This window comes from Saimiri boliviensis, chromosome 10 (genome assembly GCF_048565385.1).
Source record: "Saimiri boliviensis isolate mSaiBol1 chromosome 10, mSaiBol1.pri, whole genome shotgun sequence".
Lineage (NCBI taxonomy): Eukaryota > Metazoa > Chordata > Mammalia > Primates > Cebidae > Saimiri > Saimiri boliviensis.
This window is the reverse complement of record NC_133458.1, coordinates 93,204,668-93,222,657: the sequence shown is the minus strand read 5'-3', so window position 1 is coordinate 93,222,657 and position 17,990 is coordinate 93,204,668. Positions and strand designations below refer to the sequence as shown.

General features: G+C 36.6%; 1 protein-coding gene across 1 annotated transcript in view; it reads left to right on the top strand.

Annotated features, from left to right (window-relative positions):
• Positions 1-17,990, top strand: part of SKAP2 (src kinase associated phosphoprotein 2) — a 207,253-nt gene that overhangs the window by 136,747 nt on the left and 52,516 nt on the right. The window contains exons 7-9 of the mRNA XM_003935148.4: positions 8,435-8,559; positions 9,393-9,456; positions 9,790-9,927. Coding sequence (XP_003935197.1) covers positions 8,435-8,559; positions 9,393-9,456; positions 9,790-9,927 — 327 coding nt within the window. The remainder of the gene's footprint in view (positions 1-8,434; positions 8,560-9,392; positions 9,457-9,789; positions 9,928-17,990) is intronic.

Here is a 17,990-nt window from a genome sequence, read left to right as displayed (position 1 = left end):
ATATATATGTTCAGTTTGAAAATTATAAAATGTATTTTGATGTTGAAAAAGCATATTTCTCTTTTAATATTATTTTTGACTATGTTAAAGTGACAGTACTTATGTAATTGGAAGTTCTGTTGCTTTGTAACAATAACTTAATAGAGAGTCATAAAATCTTGCCTTTTTTCTTCTGATTTACTTGACAGAAACAAATTTCCTGTTCAACATTTTATAATTACATCATGATGATATATGTAAAATGTATAAATGAATTCTGATATTTAAAAAGATTTAAATTGCAATTCTGTTTCCATCTGGCATGTGAAGGGTATCTTTATTCCTTAAGAAATAGGAACCTTTAATTCTACTTTTGTCATAAATTATTGTAATTTCATAAACTTTTGTGTCTTTGATATGCAAGTATTAACTTTGAAACTTACCACAATAAACTGTTTTTTTTTTTTTTGAGACAGAGTCTTACTCTGTCTCTTAGACTGGAGTGCAGTGGCACAATCTTGGCTTACTGCAACCTCTGCCTCCTGGGTTCAAGCGATTCTCCTGCCTTGGCTTACTGAGTAGCTGGGATTACAAACATTAAATTAAAGCTATGCCTTTATTTTCTGCCTTTATCGCTAAGAGACCCTCTAAAAGTATATAGAAGTTAAAATCTACATCTGAAATTCAGTAGGAGTCCATCAACATGCAGAAATAGGTACAAACTAAGTTTTACTAAGGGTCTGATTGACCACACATGTTGGTTTGATGTCTAGTCTTAGTATAACACAAAACCCCAGTGATATATTTAAAGTGGGCTGATTTAGCTCTGGCATCTGTGAGCTGTATAAACAAAAGGAAATGTTTGTTTATCTTTAATTGAGGGGCTGGAACATCTTGCTAATCAGCTTGATAAAATTTAGTGGCAAGGTCTAGTATTGATGGGTGTATTTTTCTTTTCCCTACTAATGAGTATTAATATTTGTGGAAATGACATCAGTTATTCACTGAGGGGAAAAGGCCTTTTTTTAAAAATACATATTTTATTGCACTTTAGTTTCTGGGGTACATGTGTAAAACATGCAGGATTGTTGCATAGGTACATATATGGCAATGTGGTTTGCTGCCTCCATCCCCCTCCCCGTCACCTATATCTGGCATTTCTTCCCATGTTATCCCTCCCCAACTCCCTACCCACTGCTGTCTGACCCCTATTCCCCCCAACAGACCCCAGTGTGTGATGCTCCCCTCCCTGTCTCCATGTGTTCTCAATGTTCAACACCCACCTATGAAGGAGAACATGCGGTGTTTGATTTTCTGTTCTTGTGTCAGTTTGCTGAGAATGATGGACTCCAGATTCATTCATGTCCCTACAAAGGACACAAACTCATCGTGTTTTATGACTGCATAGTATTCCATGGTATATATCCACATTTTCGCTGTCTAGTCTATCATTGATGGGCATTTGGGTTGGTTCCAGGTCTTTCCTATTGTAGACAGTGCTGCAGTGAACATATGTGTACATGTGTCTTTATAATAGAACGATATATAATCCTTTGGATATATATCCAGTAATGGGACTGCTGGGTCAAATGGAATTTCTATTTCTAGGTCCTTGAGGAATCACCACACTGTCTTCCACAATGGTTGAACTAATTTACACTCCCACCAACAGTGTAAAAGTGTTCCTGTTTCTCCACAACCTCTCCAGCGTGTTGTCTCCAGATTTTTTAATGATCGCCATTCTAACTGGCGTGAGATGGTATCTCAATGTGGTTTTGATTTGCATTTCTCTAATGACCAGTGATGATGAGCATTTTTTCATATGTTTTTTGGCCTCATATATGTCTTTTTTGAAAGGTGTCTGTTCATATCCTTCACCCACTTTTGAATGGGTTTGTTTTTTTCTTGTAAATCTGTTTTAGTTCTTTGTAGATTCTGGATATTAGCCCTTTGCCAGATGGGTAGATTGCAAAAAATTTTTTCCCATTCTGTTGGTTGCCAGTTCACTCTGATTGTTTCTTTTGCTGTATAGAAGCTCTGGAGTTTAATTAGATTGCATTTGTCTGTTTTGGCTTTTGTTTTCAATACTTTTGGTGTTTTAGTCATGACGTCCTTGCCTATGCCTGTGTCCTGAATGGTTTTGCCTAGGTTTTCTTCTAGGGTTTTTATGGTGTTAGGTCTTATGTTTAAGTCTTTCATCCATCTGGAGTTAATTTTAGTGTAAGGTGTCAGAAAGGAGTCCAGTTTCTGCTTTCTGCACATGGCTAGCCAGTTTTCCCAACACCATTTATTAAACAGGGAATCCCTTCCCCATTGCTTGTTTTTGTCAGGTTTGTCAAAAATCAGATGGTTGTAGATGTGTGGTGTTGCTTCCGAGGCCTCTGTTCGGCTCCATTGGTCTATATCTCTGTTTTGGTACCAGTACCATGCTGTTTTGATTACTGTAGCCTTGCAGTATAGTTTGAAGTCAGGTAGCATGATGCCTCCAGCTTTCTTCTTTTTGCTTAGGATTGTCTTGGCTATGCGGGCTCTCTTTTGGAAGCTCTCTTTTGGGCTTCTCTTATGAAGTTTAAGGTGGTTTTTTCCAGTTCTGTGAAGAGGGTCATACGTAGCTTGATGGGGATAGCGTTGAATCTACAAATTACTTTGGGCAGTATGGCCATTTTCACAATATTGATTCTTCCTAACCATGAGCATGGAATGTTTTTGCATCTGTTTGTGTCCTCTCTTATTTCGGTGAGCAGTGGTTTTTAGTTCTTCTTTAAGAGGTCCTTTACGTTCCTTGTTAGTTTCCTAGGTATTGTATTCTCTTTGTAGCAATTGTGAATGGCAGTTCATTCTTGATTTCGCTCTCCTTAAATCTGTTATTGGTGTATAGGAATCCTTGTGATTTCTGCACATTGATTTTGTATCTAGAGACTATGCTAAAGTTGCTTATCAGTTTCAGAAGATTTTGGGCTGAGACACTGGGGTCTTCTAAATATACAGTCATGTTGTCTGCAAATAGAGATAATTTGACTTCCTCATTTCCTAATTGAATACCCTTTATTTCTTTTTCTTGCCTGAATGTTCTGGCTAGAACTTCCAATACTGTATTGAATAGGAGTGGTGAGAGAGGGCATCCTTTTCTAGTGCCAGATTTCAAAGGGAATGCTTCCAGTTTTTGTCCATTCAGTATGATATTGACTGAGGGTTTGTCATAAATAGCATCTATTATTTTGAGGTACATTCCGTCAATACCTAGTTTATTGGGAGTTTTTAGCATAAAGGGCTGTTCAATTTTGTCAACGGCCTTCTCTGCATCTACTGAGATAATCATGTGGTTTTTGTCTTTGGTTCTGTTTATGTGGTGGATTACATTTATAAACTTGAGTATGTTGAACCAGCCTTGCATCCCCAGGATGAAACCTTTGATTGTGATGGATAAAATTTTTGATGTCCTGTTGCAGTCGGTTTGCCTGTATTTTATTGAGGATTTTTGCATCTATGTTCATCATGGATATTGGCCTGAAGTTTTCTTTTTTAATTGTGTCTCTGCCAGGTTTTGGTATCAGGATGATGTTGGTCTCATAAAATGATTTGGGAAGGATTCCCTCTTTTTGGATTGTTTGGAATAGTTTCAGAAGGAGTGGTACCAGCTCCTCTTTGTATGTCTGGTAGAATTTCAGCTGTGAACCAATCTGGACCTGGGCTTTTTTTGGTTGGTAGGCTATTAATTGCTGCCTCAACTTCAGCCCTTGTTATTGGTCTCTTCAGGGTTTTGACTTCTTCCTAGTTTAGGCTTGCGATGGTGCAAGTGCCTGGGAATTTATCCAGTTCTTCCAGGTTTACTGATTTATGTGCGTAGAGTTGTTTGTAGTAATCTCTGATGGTAGTTTGTATTTCTGTGGAATCTGTGGTGACATCCCCATTATCATTTTTTATTGCATCTATTTGATTTTTTCTCTTTTCTCTGTCTAGCAGTCTATTTTGTTGATCTTTTTCAAAAAACCAGCTCCTGGATTTATTGATTTTTTTTTTTTTTTTTTTGAGACGGAGTTTCGCTCTTGTTACCCAGGCTGGAGTGCAATGGCGCGATCTCGGCTCACTGCAACCTCCGCCTCCTGGGTTCAGGCAATTCTCCTGCCTCAGCCTCCTGAGTAGCTGGGATTACAGCACACGCCGCCATGCCCAGCTAATTTTTTGTATTTTTAGTAGAGACGGGGTTTCACCATGTTGACCAGGATGGTCTCGATCTCTTGACCTCATGATCCACCTGCCTCGGCCTCCCAAAGTGCTGGGATTACAGGCTTGAGCCAACACGCCCGGCCTGGATTTATTGATTTTTTTGAAGGGTTTTTTTTGTGTGTGTGTGTGTGTGTGTGTCTCTATCTCCTTCAGTTCTGCTCTGATCTTAGTTATTTCTTGTCTTCTGGTAGCTTTTGAGTTTTTTTGATCTTGCTCCTCTAGCTCTCAATTTTGATGATAAGGTGTCATTTTTAGATTTTCCCTTGCTTCTCATGTGGACATTTGTTGCTATAAATTTTCCTCTAGACTCTGCTTTAAATGTGTCACAGAGATTCTGGTATGTTGTGTCTTCATTCTCGTTGGTTTCAAAGAACATCTTTATTTCTGCTTTCATTTCATTGTTTATCCAGTCAACATTCAAGAGCCAGTTGTTCAGTTTCCATGAAGTCGTGCGGATCTGAGTTAGTTTCTGAATCCTGAGTTCTGATTTGATTGCACTGTGGTCTGAGAGACTGTTATGATTTCCATTCTTTTGCATTTGCTGAGGAGTGATTTATTTCCAATTATGTGGTCAGTTTTAAAGTAGGCGTGATGTGGTGCTGAGAAGAATGTATATTCTGTGGATTTGGGGTGGAGAGTTCTGTAGATGTCTATTAGCTTTGCTTGGTCCAGGTCTGAGTTCAAGTCCTAGATATCCTTGTTAATTTTCTGTCTTGTTGATCTGTCTAACATTGACAGTGGAGTGTTAAAGTCTCCCACTGTTATTGTGTGGGAGTCCAAGTCTCTTTGTAGGTCGTTAAGAACTTGCTTTATGTATCTGGGTGCTCCTGTATTGGGTGCATATATATTAGGATTGTTAGCTCTTCATGATGCATTGATCCTTCTACCATTATGTAAGGCCCTTCTTTGTCTCTTTTGATCTTTGTTGGCTTAAAGTCTATTTTATCAGAGACTAGGATTGCAACTCCTGCTTTTTTTGCTATTTGCTTGGTAAATCATCCTCCATCTCTTTATTTTGAGCCTATGTGTCCTTGCATGTGAGATTGGTTTCCTGGATACAGCACACCAATGGGTTTTGACTTTTTATCCAATTTGCCAGTCTGTGTCTTTTGATTGGGGCATTTAGCCCATTTACATTTAAGGTTAATATTGTTTTGATTGAATTTGATCCTGCCATTTTGACGCTAGCTGGTTGTTTTGTCCATTAGTTGATGCAATTTCTTCATTGTGTTGATGCTTTTTGCACCATTTGGTATGTTTTTGGAGTGGCTGGTATTGGTTGTTCCTTTCTATGTTTAGTGCTTCTACCCAGCTTGGATGTTTACATAATTGTTTATCCTCAAATACAATCAATCAGCTGAATAAATCTAAATATTAGTACCTTTTCATTATTTTTACTTGGTTAAACAACAACACCTTTTGTTCTGCAGAGTTAGGTCTTTGATGGAATGTTTTCTTTTATGTCTTTTTGGTTACTGGCATTTATTACTCTTCTTCCAGAAAACCCATTTTTCTTAAGTTTTCTTTTTGTCATCCCTCCATATTTATCATACTCCCCTTTGACCCTTCCCCCACCCCTTATTCTTATTTTCTATCTGCTGAGTTAGCTTTTTAGGGTATATCTGATCTGATTTTCCACAATGTTAGTTCTACTTTTTATCACTTCTAATACATCATTTGTTTTGCTGCTGCATTTTCCACTTCCTTATATAGCCTATTCCTTATTTTGCCAGCTTCATTTTAATTTCTACTTGTGTCAGCCTTTTCTCTTTTTATATTACATTGTTTTGTCTTTCATCTCTTTCAGAAGCTGTTTACTCTTATAAAATATGCAAAGCAATTGACTAAAGTTGCCTTCCATGTCTCCTATTGCTTGTGCTTTCTAATTCTCAAGTGCTATGTTATGTTTCTGTTTTACATAATATTTTTATGGCATCTGTATTTGCTGTTCCTCTTTTACTTACCCTTGAACAAGTATATGTCTATACAGTCTGGGATGCTTAACTATAAATTGGATTGTGGCTTCTGTTTCTTTTCAGTAGAAGTTCTGATACATATCCCCACAGCATATTTCTAGGGGGTTTGGCTAAAATGACTCTGCTAGTCTAAGTTGGGGTTGCCTAATTTTGCTGCCTGTCTTATTTAGATTATTAGATAATCTAGCCCAGAAAGATCTGTTCCCCTCAACTCTTGATAACTAAGTCTTTGTAGTGCTGATTTTACATCTCCAGATATAGACTGCCACTCCTTAGGCATTTCCACCTCCATTTAAGTTACATTGATGAGAATTTTAGACCGAAATTGGAGGTAGAAGGCACAAGTTTTAGGTCAGATGGACCCAGTGAGTGGAGCGATTGAACCCTCGCGCAGCAAGGGAGCAGTTTTCCTCTAAATCTGGTCCCTGAAAATTCTCTTTCTTCTGGAGAGTTTAAGAAAATCTCTCAAAATTGTCCACTGTGGCTTTGATATTTTGCCTCACATTACTTCCACTTTTTGTAGAGAATATTAAGTTCCTTTTGTAATTTAGTAGATCATTGGGAAGGTGGTGTGAAAGGTCTGATAAGGTGTTCTAGTTTTTAATCTCAGCAAACCTATAATGCTATCTGGCTTGTTTCAAGTGCTCGGCATCAATTTGTTTAATGAGTGAGTAAATGATTTAGTCTTTTTTGAGAATTTTAGAAGAACCAACCATACTTAACTATTTATTATTTTAATACTTTTTTCCCAGTAGTTTCCTAGTTAGGTGTCTTACAAAATATATTCTGGGAGTACCAGATACATCCTAGGAGTACCATAAAATGTTCTGTGAAAAAAGGATTCCACAGGCAAATAATTTTTGGAAATGCTACATACTAAATTTTTCTTTCAGAAGTTTAATTAGTATGCAAATGTACTAAGGGCCCCAAGAAGACCTAAACTAACAAACTGCTTAACTCAGTTTAATTCAGCAAAATGTTTCTCAAATTGATTTGATCACAGAAACCTACTAATATCTTTGAGAAATGCTGCTGTAATCTTTAAAGTACTGTATAGATTTTGTGAAAAATGTAGAGTTTATTGGAGAATATTTTTCATGAAATAAACTTTGTTTCTTCAGATATTCAGAGAGCTGTAAATTATGACTAAATATGATTAGAGTTTCCCAGGAACTGAGATTTTTTTTCTCATTTGATATTTTGAACAAGATAGGATCTCTATGACCTTTTAAAAATGTATGTTAGTTACTTCAGGCATTTGTGTCTTTAAGGAGATAAATCTTTTATTGGTACATCGAACTGAGAAAGCACATGCCACAACATGAAAACATTTCTCTGTTTACCCCGAACTCAGTAAAAGAGTTTGTCCCTACTCATGGTTTTAATATTGTTTGTTAATCTAGGAAATAAACCTATACCTGTGCAATTTTTCTATCAAATGGTATGATTGGGTGAAGTAGGAAGGTTGACTAATTTTATTTTCAGTTTCAGAATATTAAGTCCTTTGTTATATTCCCACTTTATTTGTCTTTAAAATAATATCTGATCAAAGCTCAGATGATCGTTTGCCTTCATCATGTAAGATTTAAATGTGCTTTACTAGTTCAACTGTTCACCGACTGGTTAAGAAACCTTCCTTCTTTTTTTGGTAACTAATGCTTCTGTACCTGCTTTACCACTCTTCTCTATCCTTATAGTTTGTTTTACCTTCACATGTTTTTCTTAATTAGTAGTTTAGTTTTGGTTTGCTTTTTAAGTTTAGAGTTAGATTTGTACCAAGTTAGTTAGGGGATCTTTTTTTAATGAAAAGTTTTGTTTTAGAAGCTTCTTTTTGGTGGTGGTGTTGGGGAGGGGTAGGTGAAAGGAGGTAACAGTAAATAAAGCCCACCAAGTTTTCAGCTGGACAGATTTTCCCTACTAAATCTGAAAGAGCCACAGGTTTGTGGTGAGTTTGTCTAGCAAGTTGTAAGTTCTAGTTCCTGAATTTTCCCTACCCAAAAGTGTCATGTTTCCATACTTCCTTCTGAAAAAGACCACAATCTGCAGACCTCCTTCTTAAATCCAATCATCCCCAATACTTTCATGTTTCAGAATTAAAAATGATTTCTAAAAATGTTATCTAACCATTGTATTACTAAAGCACTATGACCAAAAAATGTTATTTCCAAGAATTGACAAAGAAAATTTAAATAAAAGATACTTGAGCATTAATATGTAATAAATGAAATTCTAACTGTTTTTATCTTCAACAGACAAGCAACAGAAAGGTGAATTCGCAATAGATGGCTACAGTGTCAGAATGAATAACACTCTAAGAAAGGATGGGAAGAAAGATTGCTGTTTTGAAATCTCTGCTCCTGATAAACGTATATATCAGGTTGTAGTTTTTATGTTGCCTGGAAATTAAGTTGATAAAATGTTTTGATTAATACTTTCCCTGACATGTTAACAGTAATAAAAATACTGGTGTTTAAATACATTATGAAGTGAATAGTCTAAGAGTATTTTTTTTTAATTTCAGATTAGTTCAAACATTATCTTCTTGAAAATGATAAAGAGAATATATAATCTATCAATTACTTCACGTGTTGCATTTATATCTAATATAACTATGTGATCTTCTAAAAGAAATATATGCAGAAAAAGTAAAATTATCAAAAGAAAAATACCAGAGTGATAATACATATTGTATTGCTAGGAGTGTGGGAGAAAATGAAGGTAAAGGTATATATCAGCTCTGTAATTCAAGAGCTATCAGCTAGGCATCAATGTGGAATGTATGTTTAATAAGTTTTAAATATCTGAGATTGCAGTTGAAAGCCAGTTAATTAAGTTGTCAGGTAGTGTGTTGGAGTCTGACAAGAACATTTTTAAGAAAACTGTATCCAGCAGTCTAAAGAAATTCATGGGTGTCTTCTAATTGTCAAGGGCAAATTTTGTTCATCAGTTCTGTCTTTGACATTGATGAAGAGAAGCAGCTTTTTTTCCTGCACAGCTGCCAGCTGCTGATCAAAGTTTCAAATTCATCATCTTCTGCTTCAATTACACAAATTTGTCAAAATTAACTGTACATTATAAGAAGCATCCTTGCAAGAAAAGTTCCCATAGACATGAAAAGAATTACTAATAGTCTTAAGGAAATGCTAAGAATCAACATACCTTTCATTTCTACTGTGGTGATTTTCATTTTTATTGTTCCTTTTTTATTAGTTTACAGCCGCTTCTCCCAAAGATGCCGAGGAATGGGTACAGCAGCTGAAATTTGTATTGCAAGGTAAGAGAAATCAATTGAACAAGTTATCACAGTCTTTAAATACTAAATAACTGAGTAGTTTGGGTTTTCATATACAAAAGCTTACTGACTTCTATGAGAATGACCACATGAATATGACTGCTGTTAATACAGACACACTCACTTCAGATTTCAAAAAGCTACCAATTGGCTTACTTTAAAATTCACATATTTACAAAACAATTTTTAAACATGTTTTTAGTTAAGGACATAACACATAGCAATATTGTTGTAGGGCTGCATTTATTTATGAATTACAATTTTAAAAATATCTTCTGCATTCTTTTAATTTACTTCATGAAATGTATTTTATAGATATGGAATCTGATATTATTCCTGAGGATTATGATGAGAGAGGAGACTTATATGATGATGTTGATCATCCTCTACCAATAAACAATCCACCAACAAGCAGTCAACCAATAGATGATGAAATTTATGAAGAACTTCCAGGTATTTACTTTCTGGTGATTCATTTAAAGATTTTAGGGGGGTGTGTGTGTGTGATTTGTCCTCAGATTGACAATTTGAGTAGAAAATGGTGAGCTATTGAGAACAAGGACAAAGAATATCTTCAAAACTATTTTACAAAAGGGGTTCTGCTTGAGATATTTCAAGTGAGTAGATGTAACTTATGAAAAGCAAATAAAACATTAAAATGAAGCAGATACAATCCTAATCTCTTGGGACTTTTGGCTCATTAGCATTGTTTATGCTACGTAATTTTTTAATTAAAAAATTGACTTGCCTTACAGTTTTTTCCACCAACTCACACATCATTTTTTATTATACATCTTGGAACTTCCATTAACCAGAAGTTCTATGCACACCCCATATGTCATCAACTTCTGCCTCGTATTTCTCCTCATTTATAGTATATTGCATTGTCTTAGAGGAAAGTTGTTGAACTATAAACCAAGGCCTTCTGAGGCTTCATGTTTTCCTGTTGCTATTTTAGCATCAATATGAAATATAAAAGTTTTCTTACTCCAAATACCCAGGCCTAGTTTAGTGTTTACATGCCTTAGTGTCTGTTACATAACATAAAATTAATTATCTATTAGCTACTTGTGGTCATAAGGATCAATCTAAAATAAAAAGATAGACATCTGAAATTTAAGAAACATGTGAAAACATTCAGGAAATTGTTATATTACTAATACTCTAGGTTGTAATCGGCTTTTCTGGCTATTAAAAAATCAGTAGTTAGAGAGGAAAAAGGTATGATAAGCAGTATATGCAAGATTGAACTAGTTCATCTCATGTAGAGAAGCCATTTTTCTCTGAATAGAACAATTTAATGATACAATGTAAACCTTTAAAATTGATTTCAAAAATACTTAAAATGTTCCAAATTAACATACAAATGTCAGTTTCAGTACTATAAAGCATAATAACAACAGTATGGACATTAGAGTAAAAAAATTTAAATTCTGGCTGTGCCATAACTGACTTTATAAGTTAATTTCTTCATTTGTAAAATGGAAATAATATTATTGGGAAGGGTAGGTGAAGTGATTTATTGAAGGCTCTCAGCACAGTGCTTGATCATAGCAAGCCCACGATTAATTGTAACATCACTGTCATTTTTGTTTTTATTACTGTACCTGGTGAATTCTTGCAAGTACTTATGTGGTGGTACAATAATGGTTTTCTAGCCAAGTAAAAATAATTTTAACAGTATTATAAACCTAAGATATAAAAACTATGTATACATCTACATACCGTCTTTTACTACCCCAGAAGATTAGTATAAAAGTGTAATTTTATGAGGAATAGTCATCTGTGTATTTCAGTTATTTAGTGGAACTACATGTTTATTAAGCCCTTCCTTTCTGGTTTGCCCTACGGAAATGACATCTGCTGTAGCATCAGTTATCCTCAAGTAGGGAAGAATATTCCCTGCCTGCTTGTTTTTAGTCATACCATATCATTAATACAATTATTTTAGTCTTTAAGATGTTTAAAAGAACTTGTGAGAATGTATACTCATAAAATGGAAGCATGGAGTACCTTTAAACATGCTATTACTATCATTATATCCTTTTAAAACCCTGTAATAAATGTGTTACATTATAATTGTTGAATTAACTGTTAAAGTTTTTTATTTTTTTTCAACTTGGCTATTCTCTCCCCACCCCTAAAGAAAAAACAAATTGATCAGGAATAAAGACCAAATATTCATAGTTATTTTCATAACCAAGACCTAAGAAAGATCTGCTATAAGTAGCTTGAAATTTTAAAAATATGAAACATCTTTTATTTTCTCTTAATCCAGATATTTTTCTTCACTATATCCCCCCTACCCTCCACATAATTGTTGGAAGTAACTGGTTACTTTTTAAGTAGTGTTACTTCTTGCTGTGGTACTGGGAGAAATTTAAGCTGTTCTGGGATTTCTTTGCCCCTGCTTGGGATCCCCAGTTGCTGTGCAAAGTGATTGAGCTTGATAGAGTCTGCAGCTGTGCCCCTGGGAAGCAAAACTGTTGTAGGCAGCTGTGGAATGTCTAGTTCTTCTGTCTTCCCCAGTGTAACTGAGAGCTGCTTCCACATCTGCACAGTTCAGCAAGTTTGTCAAGCTTGTGCCAGCAGCTACAGAAGGGATTTTTCTAGCAAAGGCCCTAAAGGTGTCTCAGAGTTAGAGGTTTTGTTTGATTAAATACCTAAAACTAGGAAGGTAACTTTTTTAATTTAAAAAATTGTCTCCCAGGACAAGAATTAAGCGTATTGCTTTCACTTTTGTGAAATTTGAGTATAATTTTGATAGAAGAGTTAGAACAATGGAAAAGTAGTAAGTACATTTACATACTGTTGATATTTTTCCAGTTCTGTACAAAGAACTATGTATTTCTGATATCTGACTGGATAAATTCCCAGAATTAAATAATACTACAATTTCAACACAATTTTCTGTCAATTACGCATTGCTGAAAACAAATCCTCTTAGTTGAAAGATGAGGTATACAAATGTATCTGAAGAAAAATCTAAGCATTTAGCATGCTACTTTAAATCACAAAGCTCTTTTGAGAAAGTTCTTACTTTAATGTGTATTTTTTAAAAAAACTATGAAATAAACCTGCAGTGTTTTCATTTTCAAGAAGAAGAAAACATTGTGTTAAAAATTGCATTGGGCTGGGCACAGTGGCTTATGCCTGTAATCCTAGCACTTTGGGAGGTTGAGGTGGGTGGATCACTTGAGGTCAGGAGTTCGAAACCAGCCTGGACAACATGGTAAAACCCCATCTCTACTAAAAATACAAAAAATATTAGCTGGGCATGGTGGTGGGTGCCTGTAATCTCAGCTACTCAGGGGACTGAGGCAGGAGAATCACTTCAACCCAGGAGGCAGAAGTTGCAGTGAGCCAAGATCAAGCCACTGTACTCCAGCCTGGGCAACCGAGTGAGACTCTGTCTCCAAAAAAAAAAAAAAAATTACATTGCAAAATATCACTTGAAACATGTTTATATTTCAACAGGAATCTAAATTGTTTCATTTTAATTGTTTTTCAGTTAGAATATTCAAACTTTATTACAGTACCTTCTCTTTAATTTTTTGTTCATTTATTTTTAACTAACTTCGTAAAAGAATACTAATACATTTGTAAGACTTCTTTGTATTTAGGGGATATATACATACGTACAAGACTTGTGAGAATGCCATTTCTGAGGAGTATTGAAAGTATTTGGCTTTTCTTCAAATATCCTAATGGTTTTACATCTTTTATATCTTAATGTTTATTAGCATAGGCCAGTCACGTTTACTTACATTGTAATAATATTATAGCATCTTTGTGTTTGTATAGCTAATGTATTGATCAAAGTGTGTTAAACTGTTTCATAACATGGTAATGAATTCATTTGGCTTAGCACAGATTTGTAAATTTATTGCTAACTTTTTCATTAGAGATACAGAGGAGTGTCTGTCTCATTTTGAATCTCAAAAGGGGAAAATAATACTTGGGAAATTGCTGCAGAAACCAACCCTCTTTGCTTTTCCCTTCTACTCACCATGTCACTTGGTTTGTTTTCTTTAGTGGCAGCAAGTTGTGCAGAAACAACAACAAAAAGATTTTTCTAGATCTAAACTGAATAGAATCTAGCCTAGTAACAAAAACGGTAGCCATCCATTAACCTATTACATCTGTAGCTTTCAGAGGAATTGCACTTGAAATGTCTTCTGGCAAGTGGAGTGGAGGAGAGAGGGCAACATAAAACAGGAAGATAAATTTCTATTCCATTAACCTATATTTTTAAGTGTGAATTCATTTTTTTTTAAATTACAATGACAGATTGAACTATTCTGAGTCAGAAAAGGATATTTTTATCCTTTGGCTCTTCAATTACATTTTAAATTTATTCAGTCCAACTATCTGCATCTGAAATGGAACATAAAGTAAAATGCAGCTATAAATTTTTTTCCATGAGACTACTATATATATATATATATATATGAACGGTGTTTGGGTACTTTAATTTGAAGCAGTTTACAGCAAATGGACACAAATGGTAATTTAATCAATAAGTGGTTATAGGCTCCCAAAATACATTTTGGCTTTATTTTTCTCCTGAATAATTATCACTCATACTATTAAGTCAATATCAAGGTCACAGGGGGCCCTGCAGTCTCTGGCATTAACATTGTTTTAAGTGATTGATAGTAGATCCTAACTTTACCAATTTTTCGGCTTTCTTCTTTGGAATGCAATGGAAAGATGTCAGTTAACTTTCACAGAACCACATATATTCAGTATTTTAATATCATTAGTCTAGGCAGCCCCCTAACATTTTTTCTTAAACTATGATGCTGAATTGCAAAGTTATCAATGTGGTGATATTGTGGGAATATTTTTTCCCAAGTAGCTAAGGATGCTGCTAAACAACCTACAATGCACAGGGCAGCCCCCATAGCAAATAATTATCTAGCCCAAAATGCCAGTAGTGCTGAGGTTGTGAAACCCTGGCCACAGGGATCTAATAGACAACTTTTGGTTTATCACCTTTTTATTCATATCTCTTGAATTATAAAGATTCATAACCTACACTCCATATGAGTTAATTCACTTTTATGGATACAATATAGGTTTTCTTACATACATTAAACTAGGATTACATAGAATGTTTCTAGGTTAAGAGATGAGCTAGACTTGCCTGTCATGTTTCCTTCAAGGAGTAGTATTGAAGTTCTGTCCATCTTGTGGAAATAAGCAAGCCAGGAAGATAGAAAAGGAAGGAAGCATTTTCTCTATTTTCATGAGCTACTATCTTGGAAGGAAGAGGTTTCTAAAAAATACCTTGTAGATGTGCAAATACTTGATTTATCCTGTTCTGATAAGGTGGTTCTTTTTGAGGCTAAAGGAAAAGACCTGTGGGTGTGGGATTGGACCTTCTGTAAAGGGAATCAGGCATCCTGAGGTAATTCAAGGCTAAGCAATTCCAGGACTGTCTGGAATTTATGAGTGGCTTTAGAAGAAGTGGAAACACTTTTACGGGACTTCTCTATCTCTTTGGACCTGGACTTTGAAGAGGCTAGTAGGCTTGAGATGATCTCTACCCCTGGAGTTAGACAGGAGATCTTGGAGGCAACCCTCCAAGGGGATCTGTGAAGAGGAGCTCGCCTTAAGGTACTACACAACAAGCCACACCAGGTGATTATTTCGTATTCTTTGTTCACTTTCTTTTTGTTATTGCTAAGTCTTAGATTTCTTTTTTTCTTTTAAGAGATAGGGTCCCACTTTGTTGCCCAGGCTGGAATGCAGTGGTATAGTCATGGCTCACTGTAGCCTCAAACTCCTCAAGTGATCCTCCTGCCTTAGCCTCCTGAGTAGCTGGGACTACAGGCATGCACCACCATGCCCAACTAATTTTTAAATTTTTAATTTTGTAGAAATGGAGTCTTACTATGTTGACCAGGCTAGTTTTGAACTTCTGGATTCAAGTGATCCTTCTGCCTCGTCCTCCCAAAGTGCTGGGATTACAAGCTTGAGCCACTGCATTAGCTGCTAAATCTGAATTTTCAAATCTTTATTTACAAACAATATATGCTTACTGGAATAAGCTTAAATATTGCTGATGGGAGTCTGATCCAAGATGGCCGATTAGACACACTCCAGTGCACAACACCCAGTGAGAGAGACGCAGAAACCCAGAGATCTCCTAGCTCCAACCAAGGTACCAGGTGCATTTCAATGGGTCTAGTCCTAGGGTGAGCAAAGCCCACTCAGGGCACACCGAGGTGGGGAGGGGTGCGCCTTCACCCAGAAAGTGCATCTGACCGGCGAGTCGGAGGCTCCACCTCTGGTGCTCCGGTCCAGATACAGCGCTTCTCCAAAGCCTCAGCAATACTCAGAACAGGGTATCTTTGCCAGTCAAGCACAGGGAATTCCAAGTACGGAGTTGTATAAGAGTCTGCAGACTGAGCTATCACTCCATCCCCCACCTGGAGAGAGAGGAAGTTGTAAGCGGGAGCAGCTGGACGGCCCCTACCCCATGATCAGAGAGAGAGAAAGCGCAAAGGGGGAGACTGCCAGTGCGACTGGATGGGTCCCTACCCTCCCCGACAAACCCCAGAGGGCTGAAGCTCTGACTTCAGTGAGTTGTGTAGCCAGTGCCACAGTCTAAGATGAACCCTGAATGATCCAGCCCCGTGGAGGAAGGGTGCAACCCACCACTAGAGGGGTGAGACTGGGCTACATGTTTTAACAAAAAACACAGAAAGCCTACATAGCAACAGGACAGGACGGTGTTCTTGACAACCCAGCAGCACCTACAGGTCAGCGGAAGAGGCGGGCCTAATCTCCCAGCATAAACAAAAAAGGCACAGGAAGCTTCCCTAGTAACCTCAAGGAGCCCCTAGAAACCCACAGGCACCACCACAGGCAGACAAGCGACCTCATCAAGCAGCTCTCTGACATCACAGCCAGGTAAATCCACAAAGATGGGGAAAAACCAGAGCAAAAAAGGTGAAACCATCAAAGACCAGAACACCTCTTCTCCTTCAGGGGATCACAAGTCCTCAACAACACAGGATCACACTTGACCGAGAAGGAGTGCAGAGAATTGATGGAAACAGGATTCAGAAGGTGGATAATAACAAACTTTTCAGAGCTAAAGGAACACATTCTAACTCAATGCAAAGAAACCAAAAACCTTGAAAAAAGGTTAGATGAAATGCTAACTAGAATAACCAGCTTAGAGAAGAACATAGACGACTTGATGAAGTTGAAAAACACAGCATGAGAACTACATGAAGCAAACACAAGTTTCAATAGCCAAATCGATTAAGCAGAAGAAAGGATATCAGAGATTGAAGATCAACTCAATGAAATAAAAAGAGAAGGCAACAGAAAAGAAAAAAGAGTGAAAAGAAATGAACAAAGCCTCCAAGAAATATGGGATTATGTGAAAAAACCTAATCTACACTTGATTGGTGTACCTGAATATGAAGGGGAGAATGAATCCAAGTTGGAAAACAGGCTCCAGGATATTATCCAGGAGAACTTCTCAAGCCTAGCAAGGCAGTCCAAATTTCAAATTCAAGAAATACAGAGAACTCCACAATGATATTCCTGAAGAAGAGCAACCCCAAGGCACATAATCATCAGGTTCACCAGGGTCAAAATGAAGGAAAAAATCTAAGGGCAGCCAGAGAGAAAGGTCAGGTCACCCACAGAGGGAAGCCAATCAGACTCACAGCGGATCTCTCGGCAGAAACTACATGCCAGAAGAGAGTGGGGGCCAATATTCAACATCCTTAAAGAAAAGAACTTTCAACCCAGAATCTCATATCCAGCCAAACTAAGCTTCGTAAGTGAAGGAGAAATAAAATCCTTTATGGACAAGCAATATTGAGAGATTTTGTCACCACCAGACCTGCCCTACAAGAGCTCCTGAAAGAAACACTAAGCATGGAAAGGAACAAGTACCAGCCACTGCAAAAGCAAACCAGTTGGCAAAGACCAAAAATGCAATGAAGAAAATGAGTCAACTAATGAGAAAGAAAACCAGCCAGTAACAAAATGGCATGATCAAATTCACACATAACAATATAAACATTGAATGTAAATGACCTAAATGCCCCAATCAAAAGACACAGACTGGCAGACAGGATAAAAAGTTAGAACCCATCAGTGTGCTGTATTCAAGAAACCCATCTCACATACAAAGACACACATAGACTCAAAATAAAGGGATGGAAGAAGATTTACCGAGCAAATGGAGAACAAAAAATAGCAGGGGTTGCAATCCTAGTCTCTGATAAAATGGACTTCAAACCAACAAAGATCAGAAGAGACAAAGAAGGAAATTACATAATGGTAATAGGTTCAATCCAACAGGAACAGCTAACTATCCTAAATATATACACCTCCAACACAGGAGCACCCAGATACATAAATCAAGTTCTTAACAACCTAAAATGAGATTTAGACTCCCACACAATAATAGGGGGAGACTTCAATACTCCACTGATATTATTAGATCAACGAGACAGAAAATTAACAAGGACATCCAGGACTTG